General features: G+C 43.1%; 1 protein-coding gene across 1 annotated transcript in view; it reads right to left on the bottom strand.

Annotated features, from left to right (window-relative positions):
- Window positions 1–296: 296 nt before the first annotated feature.
- The window catches only part of LOC138260698 (extracellular calcium-sensing receptor-like), a 68,959-nt gene continuing 46,781 nt past the window's right edge, over window positions 297–22,474 (bottom strand). Inside the window, exons 4-7 of the mRNA XM_069209196.1 lie at window positions 20,362–21,198; window positions 19,151–19,378; window positions 8,717–8,840; window positions 297–1,888 (exon numbers count right to left, since the gene is read on the bottom strand). Coding sequence (XP_069065297.1) covers window positions 978–1,888; window positions 8,717–8,840; window positions 19,151–19,378; window positions 20,362–21,198 — 2,100 coding nt within the window. The 3' untranslated portion in view covers window positions 297–977. The remainder of the gene's footprint in view (window positions 1,889–8,716; window positions 8,841–19,150; window positions 19,379–20,361; window positions 21,199–22,474) is intronic.

The raw sequence follows: 22,474 nt of genomic DNA, 5'->3' as shown, positions 1-22,474 counted from the left end.
ACCCTTCTAAATTTGTTTTTAAGACAATACTTAACTCTCAGCTGATGCTCTGCTTGTGACCTGCAGATTATGCTGAATATCAAAGGTTCAGGAACACAGATTTACCTAATAGACTGATGTGAATCTCCTAAAAAATCCTACTTGGATGACAATCTCAGCAAATCCTTTTCATTAAAGCATAATTCGTCTGCATTTCTTACTTTTCTTGATCAGTGAATGCAGATTAGAATGACACAATCAAAACAATTCAAGAGATTTTTGCAGACTTTGCAAGTTTTAATAACTCATGGGAACCAGATGTGCAGAAACTTAGAAGTACTGTTTTCTATATCATGGAGTTAAGTCCTGCTGCAAAACCTTTACAACTAGTTTTGAAAAAGTTGACTTATTATTGAGTGTCAGTTTTACCTATCTTCGATGTATAAGGGATTTCACTTTATTCTGTTTATCTTGTACATTTTGACCTATCTTTTTGTTACAGTGAGGATTCCCATAATTAACTGATATTACTTGTAAATGTGACTAATTCCTTCTTCTTATCTTCTTTGTAACATTTCTTACAATAAACATAATTGTGGCTTTGTACAAGATAGATGACACATTACAGATTAACTCTAGTTAATGTCGAAGGAGATTTCTCTTAGCTGAAGACAGATGGGTTAGAGGATCAATGTATTCATTAATGACATCTACCTAGCGTGTTACGTTTATCAAATTTGAAATTCCAACATGATTAGGACGGCATGATCCAAAAATCACTACTGCAGTATCATAATGGCGACCTCATCTTTGCAGTAGCGATAGAGAAATTCTATATACTTTACACTATTTCTGCACTAAACGCTTTATTTTCCAGAGCAGCCGCAGACCATGCTACAAATGCACACAAAGAGAATCTGAGCAATCACAGTTTGAATTTAAGATCTATCAGTCCAAATAGTTTAGCTAATAAAAGCCTTTGCCTTAATTTCACCAGCTTAGATGTGTCTTGCTAATGTTTTCTTTAAAAAATCCCTTGTGTTCGTCTCTGGTCTCAAAAACACAATGTAAACCTTGGGTGCAAATATACAAAAAAGAAGACCGGCGCCAGAAGACAAAATTGCAAAAATCTCTACTGCTACCATGTACTTTCCTTTTGTGCTGAGATAAGCTGGGATAAAACAGAGCCAGACACTGACAAACACCAGCATGCTGAAGGTGATGAACTTGGCTTCATTGAAGTTGTTTGGTAAATTTCGAGCCAGAAAAGCAATCCAAAAACTTATACATGCCAAAAATCCTAAAAATACTAACATGCAATAGAACATAAGGATAGATCCCTCATTGCAGGCCGCTTCAATCTTCAAATTGGGAGCACTGTTGTTAAGTTCTGGGAAAGGAGGTGACGTTGCCAGCCAGATAATTCCAAGGCTCAGTTCTACAGCGGTACAGCTCAGTATGATAGTGTAAGAAGTCCTGTGCCCAAGCCATCTTCTGAAATTGCTTTTGGGTTTGGTAGCCCTAAATGCAATGACCACCATGATTGTTTTAGCCATCACACAGGAAACAGCAAGTGAGAAGCATACACCAAACATCACCTGACGGAGCATGCATGTCACTCTGTTGGGCTGGCCAAGGAAAACCAAGGGACAGAGGAAGCACAGCATGAGGGCAACCAGAAGAATATAACTGAGATGAAGGTTGTTAGCTCGCACCACTGGTCTATGCTGATACCTAATGAAAATACACAAAATTCCAGTAGCATTGAGGAAGAAGAAGATGGAGGTTAAAGACAATATGAAACCGAGTAGTTCCTTGTAGGACAAAAAATCAATAACCTTTGGTACACATCGGACCTTTTCACCTAATGTCCAATGGCCCTCTGGACACTTCATGCATTCCAAGGCATCTGAGGATGACAACAGAAATTAATTTTTAGACAGCAATGTGATGCTAATTTAGTAAAAGCCACTTTTAAATATGTATATGCACTTGACAACTGGTTTGTAGAGAATGTATTTACCATATGCTATGAATATGTACATAAAATACATTTACTCTTGTCTAAGAATACATTTATTTAGCCATGAACCACTCCTGGAACTGACCATACAATACTGAGGGATCTTGGCCCCCGGTATTGCACATCTAATGTATTTGTAGGTGCAGGTTTTATATTTGAAAAACTTGTTACATGTGTCATGGCGCACAAGGCACTTCATGTCAGGAATAGACAGCACTACCAAATTGTGAGCTTGATGATAATGATAAACACATCCACTTGTAAACCGCACTGCTAATCAATGGGGAGCCCTGGTGCCGACACTGGTGGCAAGATTATGAGAAAGACAGCAGGCCTTGGGAATTGAGAGGTTTGTATAGCCAAGCATATTAACCTCTCTCTTAAATCCAGGCTTACCCAGTGGAAGGCAGTGAATGAATAAAAGGGAGAATGGGACATAATGGGGCTTCAGTAATCCCAGAAAGGAGACAAATATCTCTGTTACCTTTAGGCAAAGGAGATAAACGATCTGTTGGATTGATCTATCCTGGTTGCACAGGCATCCTCAGGAAGGCGGAGGGTTTAGTGTTAGGACTGAGGCAATATACCCCAACGTTCATCCTTATCAAAGGAGCATGAACGCCTACTAAAGGGAGTCATATCCTAGGGATCTAACATGATCTAGGGCAGCGGATTCATCCTTTCTTCCCTGGGCAGTAGTGAAGGTATGTAAATTCAGGAGAAGTCCCAGAAAACACCCATGCCTGGAACAGCTCCAACTCTCTTCTGTTGTGTCATGTTATTGGCTCTCTAGAAACCTTTGACAGGTACATTAGTAAGTTGATAGCAACAGAGACATCCTGCTTTTCACCACAACACCATAAGGGTTTAGGAAACATGCTGAATTAGAAGGCAAAGCCACAACTGACAGCAACATATCAAAGGGCAAGGCAATGGCCGGTAAGCACTTGTTTGTAAGCAGAACTTCCACTCAAAGCTAAAAAAAAGCCGTACAGGCCAAAAGCATCCGTGACTTTTTCCATACCACAATAGTCGATAAGACAACTCAAATGCAGACTGAGAGGCAAAGAGGGGAATCATCACCTTCCCTATCTACTTATACACAATATCACTCTAGGTGTGATCACTCAATAAATGATTACCGCATACCAGGCCCTATAATGAAATAGATGCTTTCTGGATGAGGAAACCTCACCCACATTCCTGTGGCAACTTGCATCATCTGTTCCACTAGGGTAGATTCAAAATCTTCTTGAGGGAGTTCTGTGTAAGGGATTATAGTACATGAACAGGGATCCACAGTTTGTTACAATTACCTCAAGGTAAACTTAATAGGATTTCTATTTATTAAGAATAACAAGGGTAGGATCAAAAACAAACTCCCTCCCCAGATACAAATAAAATCAGACTGTGAAGTTGGAATTTATTGGGTACCGTAAATACCACCTAATATGGAATAACATGTGGACTTGGGTGCTTAGTGCACCAAAATATGCATGACCTAGTTTCTACCGGGCATGTCTTGCCTGACAAATATCAGCAGGTTCGACCTGCTGATTAATCTAGGGGGTGCAATTTTTTTGTCACAATACTCATAATTCTAACCAGGCGGTAACATAAGTTACTGCACATATCAGAATTTAACAGACAACTCGTGAAACTGGCCTAATGGGAGTTCTGGTATAAATAGTAGGGTAATAAAAGGTTTTCTAGAATAGAAACAACTTGTAATTGGTATTGCCAAATTTGAGTCTCTTAGTAAAATATTTAGGGCAGATGTGATTTTTAGGTAGCATTTTCTGATAACCGGTCAGTGAAATTGTTTCTAGATTTGGGCTTCCAATAGATGGTGTAGAGGTAGATAATGTTGGATAAGGATTAACAGACAGGACATTTGAAACATTCAAATGTGTCATAAATTGTTGTGCTATAGACCTGCATTTATTGGTGGTTTTGGGATTGACTGTTATGCTGCCTCCTAACTTACTTTGTCTGTCAGCACCCATGAGTTTTATCCTTGAGTTACTAATAAGTCAATGATAGCTGGGCATTTCCATTAAGCCAGCATTCAAGGATGCATAAAATGTTGTTTTCATGGTCAGAAATAAGGTTGGAGAGTTCTGGGTAATCAGTATTGGGTGACTAGACATTAGTAGCATGTACAAACAATTGAAGTTGGTGCTTTGACTAGGGAGTATTTTGTGTGTGTGCACATGATTCTTATGAGGTTAGTGGTATTGCCACGTTTGGAATAATGTCTTTGGGGCAATGTTAGGAGGTACCATATTAGGAATAGGGAAGTGGGCTGGATGTAGACACATTGTTGAGCCTTGGAAATTGCCTCAGATTGTGGTAAGCGACAATAAGAAATAAATACTGATCTTGAGAAAAGATCTCTAAATCATATGGAATCACATATACCAGGAATCCTTTAGAAAACTTGAGAAGATATTTTCATATAGTCAATAATATTTATCAAAATACAAAACATAACAAAGTTCAGAAAGACATGCAGAATTAGAAACATGTTTATCCTTACCTGATGGACACATGCTATTTCTAACTGCAATCCCTGAACCAGAACATCAGACCATCCAAAAATTGGGAGAAGAACATGAAACAAAAGTTTGCAAATCTCTGTGTAAGAAATTGGGTTACTGGTTGACGGGGTGAAACCCTTCTCTGGCTGCAAACCACTATTCGTCTCAGGGTGAAGTCACAAGCAACCCCTAAATTAACCTGTGCTCAACCCTCAGGTATCTTGGAACAGAGCAATCTAGCCTAACTCAGAGACAATGTGTATAGTATTAGTTCAACACTTCAAACAGTAATATAGTGAAAACACACCACAAAAGGATCCCACACCAGTTTAGAAAATTAGAGTATTTTTTTATAAATAATACAAGGCCAAAATGACAACAAAAAAATTAGTAGAACCAGAGCTATTCTACTTCAAATTTTTTAGTAAAAATAGAGCCAAAAGGTGTAAAGCACAAACTGTGGATATCTGGTTGTGCCGGGACCAAGTCAAAAGTTCAGGTAGACAGTGTAGGCCTGCTACAGGGACTCATTTAGGCACGCTGAGCACAGTACCTTAAATCCTAACTTGCAGAGCATTTTGAGGATCCATGTCGAAGATACATCACATAGCTGAAGCTGAAGTGTTTCTTAGGTGCAGCGGGCTGCATTGCGAGGACCTGAGTCGTCGTCGAGGATCCAGATGATGAAAAATAAGACACCAAGGATGCATTGGGCAGTCAAGTTGATGTGTCAGTTCTGAGGAGCTCTCATACGCAGTTCAGCATTGCTGTTGAGGCTGTCGTCCATGATGGATGCAAGAACTTGCGCTGAGGATACATCATGCATCAGAGGTTCTGATTTGGCAATGGGCTGCATGCAATACAGGTCTTTAAAATAGCTCTGGTTCATGCAGTAATGACGATGCCTCAGTTCTGATCAGGGCTGCACAGCAGAAGTCATGCGCCAATTATGCTGGATCTACAGAGGCTGGCAGAGCACCTTAAGCCCACTTCCAAACATCCTTGACTGGGTGGCACCTCTTGGCAGGGTAAACCCACAGATGGCAGAGAGCAGGGATAGGTCTAAAGCTGTGAGAAGTCTGTTGCATCCCTGAGGCTTCAGATCAGGAGGCCAGCCAACTAGCCCTCGGAGACACTCTATTGTTCTGAGTGCAAGAGATGCAGGTCCAGTCCTTCTTACCAAGGCAAGAGGGCAGCAGGCAAAAGGTAGCATAGCAAGGTTGCAGTCCAGCAATTCAGGAGTCCAGCAGGGCAGCAGTGCAGCAGAGTGACAGTACTTTCAGCAGCACAGCAATACAGTAGTCCTTCCTGGCAGAGTATCCACAGGTCCAGAAGAATACTGAAGTGGTGGTGTCTGAGGCCTACTATTTAAACTCAGTTGTGCCTTTGTAATGGGGAGAAGCTTCTGGAGCTTTCCAGTTGAAGGCTTGTGCATCTTGTCTTCACTGTCCTGGCTCCAGACTAACTACAGGGAGTTTGCAGCCCTCTGTATGATGCAGGACACAGCCTATTCAATTGCAAGTGGTCCTGCCAGTGATGGCCTATCCAGGCACACCTAAGCTCCCTATTGTGTGTGGCTGTTGAGGAGGCATATTCATCCATCAGATCACCCAGGTACAGAATACAGGCACTAAATCACTAAGGCAGGAAAAGTGGCATTTTCAAAATTGTAATTTAAAATCCGACTTCACCATAAGTTTGGGTTTTCCATTACAATTACAAAGACTCCAATCATATACTGGTCACTTATACCCATTTGAAAATTACAGCGTATCAAATGTAATAAAGTAACTTCAACGTTACTTTATGGGCGGAGTAGGCCTTGCAGTAGTGAAAAACAAATGTACAGGCTTCTCACTACCAGGACAGGTTAAACTTTAAATTATTTGTCCCACTTTTTAAGTACACTGCACCCTGTCCTCTGGGCTGTACAGGGCCTACCCTATGGGTGACATATATGAATTAAAATGAAGGTTTGGTCCTGGAAAAAGGTTTAATTTGCCAGGTGAAAATGCCTGTGACAAACTGCACACTCAGGTTGCAATGGCAGACCTGAGACATTTTTAAAGTGCTACTGAAGTTGGTGGCACAATCAGTGCTGCAGGCTCACTAGTAAAATATAATTTACAAGCTCTGGGTACACATCATACAAATTTACTAGGGACTTATAAGTAAAGTAAATGTGACACTATGACAAGTGGGGCTTAGCCAATGTTACCATGTTGAGCACATCCAGTTTGCCACTGTTTAGTAGGGGTAAAGTGCACTGAGTTCTAAGGCCAGCAACATGAGTTAAGCAAAAATTGAGGAGGAAGGTAAGATGTTTATGATAAGGCTGACAGGTCCAAAGTTCTGTGAGCTGAGCAGAAGACTCTTATGAAGGTCCCATCACAAGGCCCACTCTTACCCAAATCTATAATCAGCTATTTTTCAGAGAATCCAGGGTAGTGAGAAAAACAGAGAGAGAGAGAAAGATAGTGAGAGGGAGACTAGCAGTGCAACAATACATCGTGGTTCTCCTCCAAGAAATACTAAACTTGGTACAAATACAAACTTTGTGATTACCAACAGATAGGATGACAGTCCCCATTTTTAATTTAAGTCATGTGCTTTCAGCTACAGAAATCTCTGTTTTGACCAAAGGCTTATCATTTGTTCACTTTGAAAGAGTAGTCTTTTTTCAGTCACTAAATGGAGATTCTTCACTTGTTAAGAAAAATATGTCTATGCTGTGGTGCTGGCAGCATGAAAGCAGCATTTGGATTGGACAGAGTGCCCAGCAAGGACAGAGTGAAATACTTTGCCTTTTGCCTCCAACCCAGGAACGCAGTGCCTTCGTTGCTTGGTTGGAGAGAGCCCAATGCGCATGTGTGTTTGGCTGGCCCGAGACGGGCGGCCGAACATACATGAGCATAGAGTACACAGCACTACCCCTTCTTGCTCGTCATAGCCCCATGGCCCCAATCTTTTTATGGTAAAACGATAATAAACATAGTTTATTATCGTTTTATAGTAAACGTTTTGGTGCTGCTGCTGCTGGTAGGGGGAGGAGGGGGGAGGGGGCAGAAGGATTTTTCCAATGGTGAGGCCAGCTCATTCTACCCTAATTGAGGCCTTCAATCGTTAGTTTAGAACTCATTACTGGGGACTAGAGTTACGTTTTCTGTAACAGAAGAAAAATACATAGAAGTATTTTAAAATATTTCGGATTCTGGTTTCTTTAACACCTCTAAAAGGCTGATGAAGGCTGGGCTGGTCGCCTGGTACATGGCGTTTTTTTGTAGAGGTTTGTGTGACCCACACTGGTCCTGTGAATACATTTCAAATAACTTGGAAAAATGACTATTGAAACATTCTGCTTTGGATTACGGTAAAATCTTGGTGAGTGATGATGGACTTGCGTGAAGGAAATGTTCTGAAACCTTTCATAACTCGGAAAAAGGAAAACAAGAAACCAACAGAAAGTTGAAGTGAAGATTCTTCCACGCTGTGTTCTAGGGTAATCCTGTCCTTGAAATGTAAACAATTATTACGCACACCCAGGAGTCCGGGGAGCACAGCGCCTCGCCAATCTTTCTGTGTGGCCTCTTTATATGAGAAGATTATACTGTACAGGCTGTGAAGAAGCACTTTATGGTATAGCACTTGCTGATTTTGCTAATACTTTTTCATGCCTATTCACTTTGGGCAGAAGGGTCACTCTCAAAGGTTTTTCGACCAGCACCAGCCAAATAACACAGTTCTGGAAACACACTGAATATATAAGGCAGCTATTCAAAATCGCAAAAAGCTCTTCTGCCCATGTAATCAATTCCCTATTATGATGAACCTTAAGATTTGCCATACATGAGAACATTTATCCCTGTAAATGCCTGTTTGTAATTTTACTTTTATTGATCCCCGTTTTTCTCCGTAACCCTCTTTCCAATCTCGGTCCACGCAGAATTAGATTTGCATCCCAGAGGTTGGTCTGAAAGTATAATGTTAACTTTTAATTCTTCTCATGTCTGATGCAGTTACATTCGGTACCTGATGAGGGCGGGGATCCAATTTTGCTGTAGGTGATGTTCAACGAATTTATTGATACAAAGTGTTAAAATTCAAATGCATATATTGTAAACTGTGTCTGAATGCCTTTGCACAGTGGAATACTTTCCCATGCCACTGAACCCACCTGTTTGGTTGGCGATGCTCCCATCAAGGCAAGGCACACAGAAGAAACAGCATACCTGCCGCCCTATCATAGCAGACTTCCGGTACCCTGGAGTACAGCTATCACTGCAGACAGACAGAGGAACCTAGAATGATTAGAGGTTAAACCATGTAGGAATCAGTGCATTAAACATATTCTAATTGTATTTATATAGTGCTTACTACCCCTGATGAGGCATTGAAGCGCTTTTCGGTGAGTAGCACACTATTCTGGAACCCAAAAGGATTAGTGGATGATTACTATCGGGAAATATGAGTGAAGTATTAGTATAGGTAGGTATGAGTTAATTTGAGCGGAGGACATGTGAGTCTGTTAGTTGGATTGAGTAGAATAATGGAGGGATAGAGGAGGGAAGAATACAGAAGTGTTAATTGGGAGATCATTGTAGTTAAATGAGGTTAGTGGTGAGTAAAGTAGAGATGGAGGAGGGAAGAGTTTGTAGAGAGGGATTAGGGGGATCGTAGTAGTAAAATGAGGTTTGGGATGAGTCAAAGGAGAGATACATGAGGGAGAATTTTGTAGGATTGTTTGGGAGATCATAGTAGTAAACTGACGTCTGGGGTGAGCCAGGAGGGGTAGAGGAAGGAAGAGTCTAGGAAGAGTTATTTTGGAGATCATTCTGGTATGGAATGGGTGTGGGAGGAGTCAGAGAGTGGAGATAGAGGATAGGTTGATAGCGGTATAGGGTGATGGTGAGACAGAGTAAAGCTTTTGAGAGAATTGTTTTTTTCCTCTTGTACTGTGGGACTAAATAAATATATATATTATTCTGGACCTTTTCAGAACTTTACACCACTGGTGCACACCTCAGTTAGTGAAGCTTGGTGTAAACCTCAGTCCATCACAACTACAGAACTATTAGGTCTTCAGAATAACTTCTCTGATAACAAGGAGTACAGGACTGAGGGGTTCCTCGGCCCTCTCCTCAAAGTTATGTTGGAGACCCATCTTGCCATCATCAAATATTCCATGAAGTTGTTCTTCTCTTCCTCTCCAAACATTTATTTCCTACTTTTCTTTCCTGTGCTACACTATCCCAGTATTCTTTCTTTCCAGCGTCGACTTCCTCAATTCCCTCTATTTCATCAATTGTGCAACTAAACAAACAACCACTTCTTCCTCCTGCCAATGTTTATATTCACACTTACATCTAGCAATTTGGCTGAAAAGGACTGGAAAAGTTTTCTACAGGCCAAAATCAACTTTTGTGTTTAAATTACTCTTCGAATAAAGGAACTGTTTTTAACCTCAACTTTGGATCATCTTGAATCTTACTCGATCATTGATTGAGATATTTTGGCTTGTTTATGAATTAGCTATGCACTATTAATTTGAAACTTGGGAGTGTGAGGAGTTTTGTCAAAAAGACTGTATTGCAGAAGGCAACCCGGTGGCTGTCCTAACAATGGTATTGTGGTGGTTTATCACTTGTTTACTCGAGCACCTCAGATAAAACATGGTAGAATTAGATTTTGTATGGGAATGGTGGTGTGTGCAGTATCTCATAAGTAGCTCAAATGTCACTTGCAAATTATCTCTCAAACACTGTATCACTTCAAAGACTTCCAGACACCCCCTTACAAATATTAGAATAGCTCATTGTTCATCTTTCATCTTTCAACCCACTTAAATGTCTTACAGGGTTACACAGCCATCTCTGTTTTCCCTTGCATCTTGCACTTTCCACTTGTCTACATGCTCCAAATCACTTGGCAGACCTTTCCCATGTCCTTCCACTGTGGCTAGCTGCTGCTTTACTCTAGTCTCCATCACCGTAGATTAATTAAATCCCAAACCTCCAGTGATGAAAGGTTGTTTGAGGCTGTGGGGAGATGTGGAATCATAAACAGATTGAAGTATTAGAAGGAAGCAGGCAGATGGTCGAGAGGCAAGAGATAATTGATGGGGGCTTCAACAAAATAATAAGAGAGTCCAGCTAGACACACGTGTCACAGAAAATAGGGTACAAAGGTGGACAGAGAAAGGAAGGAAGAAAAAGAGAATAAAAAAGTGAACAAGAAGAGGATACAAGAAGGCACCAGAAACTGTGGTGTAGACATTGGATAAATAAAGGATACAGAGTGGATGAAATGTATCACAGGATATAGTCCTTTGCAGGTTGGAGAATGCAGGTAAGGCAGAAAGATAGGAATTACTAGTAAGAGTGTTGGAATAGGAAACATTATTATTGAGAGGTATGAAATAGAAAAAAGACAGGTGCAGAGCAATATGTAAGACCATATAAGGTGACTTTGAAGATTCTCAGATAAAAAGATATGTATGGATCAAGCCAGACATTGCCTCACATGGGCCATATGAAACGTCTAGGTTTGTACCTGATGGCTGCAATTTTTTTTACAGTTGTTGGGGAGTTTATGGATTTATTTAAATCCTGCACAATGAGCAAAAAAGTGAAGAGAAAAAAGAATGTTCTAACGAAGAAGAGAGGTCATTGGTAAAGAGCCTGAGGGTTCCACACCTATATAGAAAGTAAAAGCTTGACATGTTCCACAAGTGCTATCTAAGAATAATAAAGTGATAGCAGTATGCCAACATCTAAATGCATGTAAGTAGATAAGGCAAACCCACTTTGATGTTATGGGGTTATTAAGGTATCACGAGGAGTCTAGGCCATGAGGTACAGGAAAAATGCATGCAATGGGTGGAACCGGACACAAATCTTTGACTTAGACACGCCTGCCTTCAGACAGTCCTATAAGAGACAATGTTTAAACATGTGTGGATGGAGTATGTAACCTTTGTGTCATTTCAAATTGTCGAGAGAGATCAGAAGACTGATGGTGGAAATCTGAATGTGGGGTCACATCATTGTGGTCAAAGTCCACACCAAAAGCAATTGCAGGGAAAAGAGTTGGGCTGTTCATGTAAAGATATTAACAATCTAGATTTGAGAAATTGGGACATAAGTTTATCACAGTTATTGCAGAATTTGCTAAGTTTGCAAAGGTAAAAGAAGGGCTTTTCTTGCTCGCGATTATCATGGGCTACTATAACTTGATGTAAGTCTTAGAGGTAGAACTGAGAAAGATAATTTGAAGGTATTTTCTGATCATAAATTGTGGATGGCACAGATTGCACATGATAAGAACGAAAATACTTGTTAGACTTTTCTTCCTTGGTGTGGTCTCCCTTAACTTTTTGCCTTTGTTTCCCAGGTTGTTGATGTGTACTGGACTCTGATTGTTCTGTTTTTGTTACTCTGGGCATTTTACCACTGCTAACCAGTGCTACAGTGCAAGTGCTTCTTTACAAAATGTGTATGTAAGTGGCTTATCCATGGTTGGGATATTTGTTTTACTAGTAAGTCCCTAGTAGAGTGCATTAGAGGTGCCAGGGCCTGTAAATCAAATGCTACTAGTGGGCCTGCAGCACTGGTTGTGCCACCCACACAAGTAGCTCTGTAATCATGTCTCAGACCTGCCACTGTAAATCAGAATTGTATTGATTTGTGTGTTTTTACCTGACAAGCACTTCCCCCTGAGCACTCCCCAGCCCTTCCTGTTTTTGGGATTCCCCGTGCAGTCGAGCTAAGGGCTGACGCGGGTCTGAAATCTCTTGGCGCCTTTTCGCCACTCAACTCTGGCCACGCCCACACCCGGGAGGCCACGCCCACTGAATCCTCTACATAAGGCGCGCTGAAGCCAGAGCCCGCAGTAGAAGATACTAATTCCTGAGGCGAATAGCCGGGAGCACGCTCGCTTTTTTTTTTTAAAAACAGAATTGTATTGATTTGTGTGTTTTTACCTGACAAGCACTTCCCCCTGAGCACTCCCCAGCCCTTCCTGTTTTTGGGATTCCCCGCGCAGTCGAGCTAAGGGCTGACGCGGGTCTGAAATCTTTTGGAGCCTTTTTGCCAGTCAACTCTGGCCATGCCCACATCCGGGAGGCCACGCCCCCCCTCCCTATAAAACCATGTGCCACCCCCGGACACGCAGCGGACGCGCGCTGCGGGCGCGCCGCCAGCGCGCCAAAGGCGCGCTAAAGGCAAGCCCGTCTGCGCCCGTCCGCGGCCGGACGGGGACAGGGGCCACCCCCCCTGTCCTCCGCCTCATGATTCAATATAACCCAGCTGACCTTCTCAAACATAATCCTCCCAGGGAAGCTCGCTGCCTCCACCGCTACCACCCCCTAAGCCTTCCATCCGTCTGCCAATCCTGCAACACCAGACTAAACAGCACTCAGCAGACATCGGACCAGCAAAATTATTCCTTATTACTTTTAAACTGTAGATCTCTGCCAAAACATAGTGCAGATATCTCCCTATTAATAGAAGACCGGGAACCTGATGCCATCTTTCTAACAGAGACTTGGCTGACTCCGGATTGTGACCCCGACGTGATCCAAGCACTACCCTCTGGCTACAAGATCTCACGCAGAGATCGCACGCAAGGTAAGGGAGGAGGTATTGCAATTATTCATAAATCCCAGTATCATTGTTACTGTACCCCAGACCCATTTCAGGACTGCGAAAGCATGACTTTCTGCCTGAAATTGACCCCCAATGACAGTCTAACAGGAGTCCTCGTGTATCGTCCCCCAGGCTCACTTTACGACTTTCACTCCCTACTCCCTCCACTAGCAGCAGAATACGTAATGTCATCCTCCAACTTTACGATTCTTGGAGATTTCAACATGCACTTTGATAACATCAATGACGGCACCACTAGGGAGCTAGTCGGAAGCCTGGCTGCGATTCAACTGGAGCAACTAATCCAGTCTCCTACCCACGACAAGGGCCACCTGCTTGACCCTGTCTTCACTAATTGCCCCAACCTTTCGATCGGCACCATCAAACATCTTGTACCGACCACTTTCTTATCCCCCTTGACTGGAAGATCCCCAAATTCACTCCCCCCATTCCTACACCACGTAAAATGAGGAAATGGTCTAAGCTTCCACTGGTACAATGGTCAAATCTATTATCTGACACAAAGCCGTCTCTATCCCAAGACCCCATACTTGACAATAGCAAAGTCCACAAATGGATCGAGGACTCTATCGACTCCATTCTCCCCATGAGGAGAACCATTCTAAAAAGAGCACGAGCAACCGCTCCGTGGTATTCAGATAAGCTTAGGAAGAAAAAACAGCAGTGTAGACAATCTGAAAGAAAATGGCGCATGGGATACGACCCCGTCGAAAAAATCAGGTATAGAGAAGCCATTAGGACCTATAAACTGGAAATCAATACAGCCCAATCCATCTACTTTAGAGAGAAGATTATGTCCGCCAAGTCTAAACCAAAAGAAATCTATCAAATAGTTAAGAGCCTTTCCAAGATCTCCGCTCCGGCCGCTCCAGCCGAAAACTCCACAGATAGATGCAACGAGTTAGCTGAATTTTTTTACCAAAAAATAAATAAAATCTATTCGTCATTCTCAACCCCTGTACCTGAACCCATAGCCACTGAACCTTGTTCTCCTACGCTGAATGAATCCCCCGCGCAAGTAATGCTAAACAAATTCCCACTAATGGACTCAGACTCACTTCAATCCCTGGCCTCACAAATAAAGTCTGGCTCCGCCCGCGACCCTGTACCCCCGTATGATGAACATGGTTAGCCAAGTCATTTTCCCCACTATCTTGGAACTCCTCAACGGCTCTATATTAAAGGGCGTAGTGCCCCCAACCTGGAAACAGGCAATGGTGAGAGCACTACTCAAAAAACCTACCCTCAACCCGAATGACCCAAATAACTATCGTCCCATCTCCCTGCTACCCTGGACAGCCAAAATTTTGGAGAAACATATTAACATTCACCTCACTAAATTCCTTGAAGAGAACCAGCTTCTGGATTCCACCCAGACCGGATTCCGTCCCAAACACGGCACAGAAACAGCCCTCCTAGCCGTGACGGAGGAATCCAGGAGGATCCTGGATCAGGGGGGATCAGTGGCAGTGGTCCTCCTGGACTTAAGCGCCGCGTTCGACACTGTCTGCCACAAAACTCTTCTTTGCCGGCTATCTCATCTGGGACTTGCCGGGGCCGCCCTTGACTGGCTGAGCTCCTTTTTGAGCGGAAGGACTTTTCAGGTCTTCGATGGCGACTCCTGCTCCACCAGTAGATCCCTGGATTGTGGGGTGCCCCAGGACTCCTCCCTAAGCCCCCACGCTGTTCAATGTGTACATGAGACCGCTGGCTGGGGTTGTGCGCCAATATGGTATTAAAATCATTTCATATGCGGCCGACACCCAGCTGGTGGTCTCCCTGGCACAGAAGAACAGCGGGTCCCCTCGGGACAATCTGGCGGCCTGCATGGAAGAGGTGAGGAAATGGATGATAGCATCCTCATTAAAATTAAACGGGGATAAAACCGAGGTCATGCTCCTCGGCCCCTCCACCCTCACTGACTTCGACCGGCTATGGCCCCCTAGTTTAGGCCCACCACCTACTCCGAAGGAGAATATTAAAAGCCTGGGAGTGTGGCTTGACAACTCACTCACTCTGAACACCCAGGCCACCAAAACTTCAGCAACTTGTTTCGGCATCATCCGGATGCTGAAGAAAATTCTGCCTCTCCTACCTTTCGAAGCCCAACAGGTGGTTATTCAGGGCCTCATCCAGTCCCGGATAGACTTTAACAATGCTCTCTATCTGGGATCCCCTGAATACGTGCTGCAAAAACTACAGCGAATTCAGAACTGTGCTGCACGTACGCTACTTAAGATACCGAGAAGAGAATCTGCCAAAACGGGAATTTGATCACTCCATTGGCTCCCGGTGAGGGATAGAATAAAATACAAAACCCTATGCATATCCCATCAAGCATTTTACAGAGCAAACCCAGAGATCAATCATTCTCTTCTCACTCCCTACCTCCCCGGGAAACTGCTGCGCTCATCCAACGCATTTCTAGCCACCGTACCTAGAATTAAGAGGTCAAGAGCAGGAGGCAGGGCATTCACCCTCAACGCCGCCAAATTATGGAATTCACTTCCCCTATCCCTTAGATCCAATCCCATCCTCCCTTCCTTCCGCAAGGAATTAAAAACTTTCCTGTTCAGGAGCTAATTCCCCATTGACTCCCTCAGTGAACCAGTTTTTTTTCTACTCAGCGCTTGGACGCCTTAGGGCAGCAGTCGCGCTTTAAAAATCCCCTTTCATTCATTCATTCATTCCACTGCAGTGTCTGTGTGTGCAGTTTTAACTGTGAATTCGACTTGGCAAGTGTACCCACTTGCCAGGCCTAAACTTTTCCTTTTCTTACATGTAAGACACCCCTAAGGTAGGCCCTAGGTAGCCCCAAGGGCAGGGTGCAGTGTATGGTTAAGGTAGGCCATATAATAAGCGTTTTATATGTCCTGACATGAAATATTGCTAAATCTGTTTTCCACTGTTGCAAGGCCTGTCCCTCTCATAGGTTAACTTTAAATCTGATTAAAGTGTAGATTCCCACTGGGAGCGGATGGACATGTGGATTTTGGGGTCTCTGAGTTCACAATTTAAAAATACATCTTTTAGTAAAGTTGATTTTAAGATTGTGTGCTTAAAAATGCCACTTTTAGAAAGTGAGCATTGTCTTGCTTATACCATTTCTGTCACTCTGCCTGTTTGTTGATTCCCTGTCTGGGTCAGTTTGAAAGTTGGGCTGGCTGCACCTTACACTAGACAGTGACACAAAGGGAGCTGTGGGGTAGCCTGCAAATCCTGATGAGCCATCTGTGCTGGAACGGAGGGGAGGAGTGGTCACTCACACCTGGATGGGCTGTGCCTGCCCTCACACCGTGCAGTCTCCAACCCCCTGGTGAGTGTCTGGGGACTTTACTTTGAAGTAGGCCTACTACAAAGGAGAAATTGGGTATAAGAATGGCACCCAAAACCACAGACTTTAGAACACTTCTGGAAACCCAGAGGAACCTCTGCCTGGAGAAGAGCTGAAGACCTGAGGAAGAAGAGCTGCCCTGTCTGTGACTGTGCTTTGTGGAGCTATCTTGCAGTTGCTGCTTCTGCCAGAGTAAGAGGGCAAATACTGGACTTTGTGTGGCTTCCATCTTGTGAAGATCTCCAAGGGCTTGATTTAGAGCTTGCCTCCTGTTGTTTGAAGTCTCAGGGACAGCAAAGACTTCTCTCTGCCAGCACGTGGAGTCTCTGGAGAGAGTGGTGCCCACCCAGTTCCTGGAACCTTGAAAGGAGAAGCCTAGAAGGAAGAAATCCATGCACAGAGCGCCGTGAGTGTAAAAGATTGACGCAACTCCAATCTGCGGCTGAAGAAACGACGCTCTACCAGCTCTGCTGCTGAAAATCAACTCTTGCCGGAAACATGACCAAAGAATCAACGCATGGAGCTGGAGAAACTACGTGCAGCATCGCTGACGGAGGTTGGGATATCGCAACCCGCACTGTGTGGTTTTCGGATCATTGTGCGACTGGATTTCTGACGCAAACACCTCTGGGCATGTACAAACAACACAAGGCCTGCCCAGACCTGAGAGTGCTGACCGGATCGACGCATCCCTCTCCTGCGGAGACAAGAAACAACGCGACCAGACCAGAGGAAAGGAGAAACAAAGCAAGGTCTCACTCGTGAGTGAAATTGACGCATTGCTAGCCATTTTTGATGCACACTTGTCTGTGAGGGGTTATATTTGACGCACCCAAGGTACATTTTCATGCTAACAGTGTTTGTGTGTGTTTTAAACTACATAAATACTCTTTTTGCTTTTTAATTGACAACTTGACTTATGTATTCTGGATTTTTGTCATTTTGGTCTTGTTTACATAAATATTTCCTATTTTTCTAAACTGATGTTGTGTCATTTTATAGTGTTTTCATTGAGTTACTGTATGTGTTGGTACAAATACTTTACACCTAGCACTCTGAAGTTAAGCCTACTGCTCTGCCAAGCTACCAAGGGGGTAAGCAGGGGTTGGATGAGGGTGATTCTCTTTTACCCTGACTAGAGTGAGGTTCCTTGCTTGAGAAGGGGGTCAACCAAATACCCCATTTCTAACAATACTATAGACTAAAATGAGAAAGGGTTTGAGGAATCTGGCGGCTGTAGGTAAGGGAAGACGGGAAGTAAATTTGGAAGTAGTTGGTTGGTGCAGCAGCAAGAAGAGTACTAGATTGCCCAAACATGGAACACTTGCCAGGTAAGTGTCCGGGCTTACTCAAATAAAATGGACTCCACCAATCCTACTTAGGAACTGGATGATACTTCGTGAAAGGGATGGGGTCTCTAGGTCCATACTTAAAAAAGGGGGGTTTAAACGGTTTGCCAAAATGAGCATCTCCTGGGACAAGTTTTTTTCTGGGTGACCAAAGAGAAGGAAGAAGATAGGTTTACTGAAGTTCTTAGGTTGCCTGTAGGAGAAGGAAATTGCAACACTGGTACTGCAGATTGTCATTCTGGCTCGAGGATATCAAAAGCTAAAGGAGGTGCACTGTCACATGTTGCAAGAAGTGTTTTTTTATTTTATGAGGATCAAAATAAGACAGGTACTCGATTCAATCAAAGAGAGAGTCTGCCACCCAAAGGAGAGAAATCACAGCAAGGGAAAGAAGTTATATCTTTTGCTATATTGGATAACTTAGAGCTGATATTGTGATAGCCTGAACAGCAGAATGATCAAGTGTGCACCTTGTATTTTGTAAGGTCTTGTTCTGCCTCGAATAAAATAACCTCTCAATGATGAACAGGTGTTATTTGGTCCTTTAGAATATTCATCGCATGAATCGTCTAAGATGACTAGTTTGCAGTACCAGTAGGAAAAAGAGCAGCATCAGAAGATTAACGTAATGCATCATTGTTATGATTCGATAACATTAATAAGATGCCCAAACATGTTAGTGTTACTCTGCTTGGTGGGATTAACGTAATGATCTTCCTTGGGACAAAATTGTGGGCTGAGAGAACATACCAAGATTTGAACCCCTGACTTAGAGATTAAACCCAGATCTCAGCATTATGTGCATTCATTTACAGATGCATTTTGCTGACAAAGATTAACAATCAAAGAAAAAGTTCTGTTCTTTACCTTAATTCTTAGGCCATTCTGTCTCTATAAGCCTGACTCACAAAGGTAAGTTATTCTATTAAGTAAATTTACACTTTGTAGTAAGTTTACTACTTTCAATAGTCTGAAACTTTGAGTGTAACCTTACTACAAAGTTGCATGTTTCCACCTTCAGACTAGTGCAATTGGCCTGCTCTTGTATGAGTGGATGGCAACCCTCCCTAAACTCCTCCATGTCCCTCCCTAAAACCTGTCTTACTCCTTCCTAATAACATCCCGATTAGTAGTAAGTCTGCAGTTCTCAAATTGCAGTTTGAGAATCAGGCAAATAATGTGTTCTATCATCTAAGACAAGTGTCCTATAGACAGATCATAAGTACAGTTTTCAATATGAAGAACATTAAAATCATACTCACCCCTTGATATTTTCCACCCCATTGAATGGCGCTTTCATTAACGACTAGCTTTAAGCCTCTTGAAGCTCTGCCGTTGTAGATTCCCACTTTCAAAAAACTGCTGGTGTCGCTGGATGTCATGTGCCAATAAAACAACTCGAATAGTGGTGGTGAGTCTCCATTTGAATCAAAAAGGAATTCACTTCCAACTGAGCTCCTCGTGTGAACATTCCTGACATAGTGCAACATCTGCATGTAAACCAGAACATATGACTTGAATAGGCGATATAGAAGAATTTTGTGAGGCAGTGTCCTAGATGTATTGGGTCTGTACAAGCCAGAGACAGTGCCAAACTCAATTCTGACAATACTGAAGTCCTCATGTTTGGCTCCACCCCCTCTGCATGAGATGACTCTTGGTGGCCTGCAACTCTCCAAACCACTCTGACTCCCACCGACCACTCAAGCAACCCAGGATTCATCTTGGACCCCTTACTGTCCATGACCCAACAAGTCAATGCCATCTCCTCCTCCTGCTTCAACACCCTCTGCATGCTCCAAAAGATATACAAATGGATACCCACCAAAACCGAAGAACAGTCACCCAAGCCCTCGTAAGCAGCAAACTGGACTACGGCAATGCCCTCTATACAGCAACCATGGCCATTGCAGAAGAGGCTGCAATACATCCAGAACGCCTCCACACACCTCATCCTGGACATCCCCCACAACTGCCACATCACAGACCACCTGAAAAACCTGCACTGGCTCCCAGTCAACAAGAGAATCACCTTGAAACTCATCACCCACGCTCACAAAGCACTGCACAACACCAGACCAGAATACCTCGACAGACAACTCTCCTTCTACACCCCGACTCGACATCTCTGCTCCGCCGACATCGCCCTCGCAATCGTCCCACGCGTCTGCAGAACTACAATTGGCGGTAGATTATTCCTGCACCGCGCCGCCAAAATGTGGAACACTCATCCCACCCACCTACGCTAGACCAAAGACCTCCTTACCTTGAGGAAACCTCTCAAGACCTGGCTGTTCAAGCAGTAGCAGCACCTCCCCCCCACCTCCACCCCTCTCCCCTCCTCAGTGCCTTGCGACCCTCACGGTGAGTAGTGCACTTTACAAATCCCTGATTGATTGATTGATATGGCATGGAATAATACTTAATTTTAAATGAAAAAAACAGTGAAGTGTCAATACAAAGGTGCACTCACCTGCCATGGTTGAAAGTCCTTAGGATCTGCACAAAACCTGTTGGAAAATGGACCTTCTTTATGTTTGCAATGGAGTAGATTGTGCAGTGCCATGGCCAAGGCATAGGTGGCTGTGTACGCATAGTAAGGAATGGTGAAGTCTTTCTTCTCAAACACCGAAGCATCAAGTGATTCCAACTTCTCTGTCCCAGTGCAGAATCCATTCACAGCTGTCAAGTTCTCCCCATTTGTATCATTTAATGAAGCCTCCCATATACAACTAAAAACCTGTTCCCAGAATGTCTTCATGAAGATATCCTTAGAGCCCTTCAGTGGGTCAATGTTGTAAAGGAAGTCTTTGAACCCAAGGATTTCACCCCTGTGCGCTATCATTCCTAGTGTGCCATTCAATGTTTTCCAAAGGTTCCCTTGTGAAAAAACTGGTGAAGGAATCCAACTAGTTGTTCCTACCCATATTTTTCTGGTGATCCCTTGCAGGGACTTCTCATTTAGAACTAGGGAAATATCCACTGGAAATGCAAAACACACAACTACATTGGAAGAGGATTTTTTAATAATGTTAGTGACACGGGCTAAGGGTGACATTTTGGTTTGTGTAGGGAGAGTTTCAAAGAATTCAAAGCAAATCCCATTTTTTGCTGCTTCTTCCTTAAACATGAGGCTGCCCTGAAGACCGAGGTCATTATCTGAGACCAGAACTCCAATCCATGTCCACCCATAGTGAAGAAGTAACTGCACCAAAGCCTCTGCCTGTAAAGAGCCACTTCCCACTGTCCGTAAGAAAGAAGGGAACTGGATTTTGTCACTTAACATGGGGAGTCCCGCAGCATAACTGATCTGTAGTGGATAAAACACTTTTTGTTGTATTACTAAGTATATAATGTTTTCTCTCATTAAGTTCAACTCTATTATGTTTGTTTGCTAAAGCAAGCACTTTTAAAGGCTACAAATCACAGGGTATTTAATCATAAATGAAAACAATTGTGATTGTAAATAAAATAGTTAAGGAGGGGAGTGAGGGATGAAGGAAACATAGACGGCGCATGGACGGAATTGGTGAAAGAAGGAAGACTGGAACAAAGAGAGGATAGCAGATAACAAGGAATAGAAGAAGTAAAAGATCAAAGATGGGGAAGAGGAAATGAGAGTCAAAGGAAGGAATGATAGACTAAATACGCTAAGGTTAAGATATTAGAAAAAATACAGCAATGGAGTATTCATAATACAAACCATGTACTTTTAATTAGTCAGCTAAAATATGCTCAAGATCTGAAAACAGAAGCTTGGCAAAATGTGCTTTCTGGTTGGCTGATGCAACATCTCCCAGCTCTTACCACAATGATTCTCTCCGTGTAGAACCCGGGAGCTCTGTCATGCCCAATGTTCAAAACTGGGTGAGTTTATCTAGAGGGGGCACAACAAGCAAGGATATGATAACAGGAGCTGAAGCTGAACAGGTTTACCAGTTTATGCCAGTAGACTTGGTCCCCTTAGTTACCTATGGATCTCTGCAAAGCATATTCTCAAGCTACATGATTATGGCACATTGGTGCTTGTGCAGCAGTGATAGTACTCTCTAGATGAGTGTGAGGTATTCCGAGGAATGGTACAAATAATCAATGGTGCTACACTGGTCAGGTGGATGCAATACTCCCTCCCATCTCAAAATGATCACATGGTGAACAGCACACAGGCACAAGGGAGAGGTGAGAGACAGAGATAACATGCCTCTTGTGATGCTAGATGCATACCCATCCCGTTGGTATGCATCCACAGTCTGGCTGCATTCTGTGGGCTAGTTGTGATGCACTGAGCAGACAAAACAGTGGAAAAGGCAAACTGTTATGCGGATGGAATTTCTATGTGTTTCAATATCCCTTAATAGGGTCCTCTTTGTAAACTTCAGCTGCCTACAGATATTAGACAGTGCTGCGAACAGTATTCAATCAAAAATACCACTGGTCTGTTGAAGATACTACTGAAACAACACTAAAAACAAGTTATGCAGTCACATTCACCAAATCTGATGCACATTCATGGTGAAAGGTTCTGGAAGTCCTTTTGCCTTTATCAAGCTTAAGATGAAAACTGAGCGAGCAGGAGGGTTAAAAAT

The sequence above is a fragment of the Pleurodeles waltl genome, chromosome 10 (assembly GCF_031143425.1).
Source record: "Pleurodeles waltl isolate 20211129_DDA chromosome 10, aPleWal1.hap1.20221129, whole genome shotgun sequence".
In the NCBI taxonomy this organism is placed as follows: domain Eukaryota; kingdom Metazoa; phylum Chordata; class Amphibia; order Caudata; family Salamandridae; genus Pleurodeles; species Pleurodeles waltl.
Note: the sequence above shows the minus strand (reverse complement) of the source record. Positions and strands in the feature narration are given on the sequence as shown.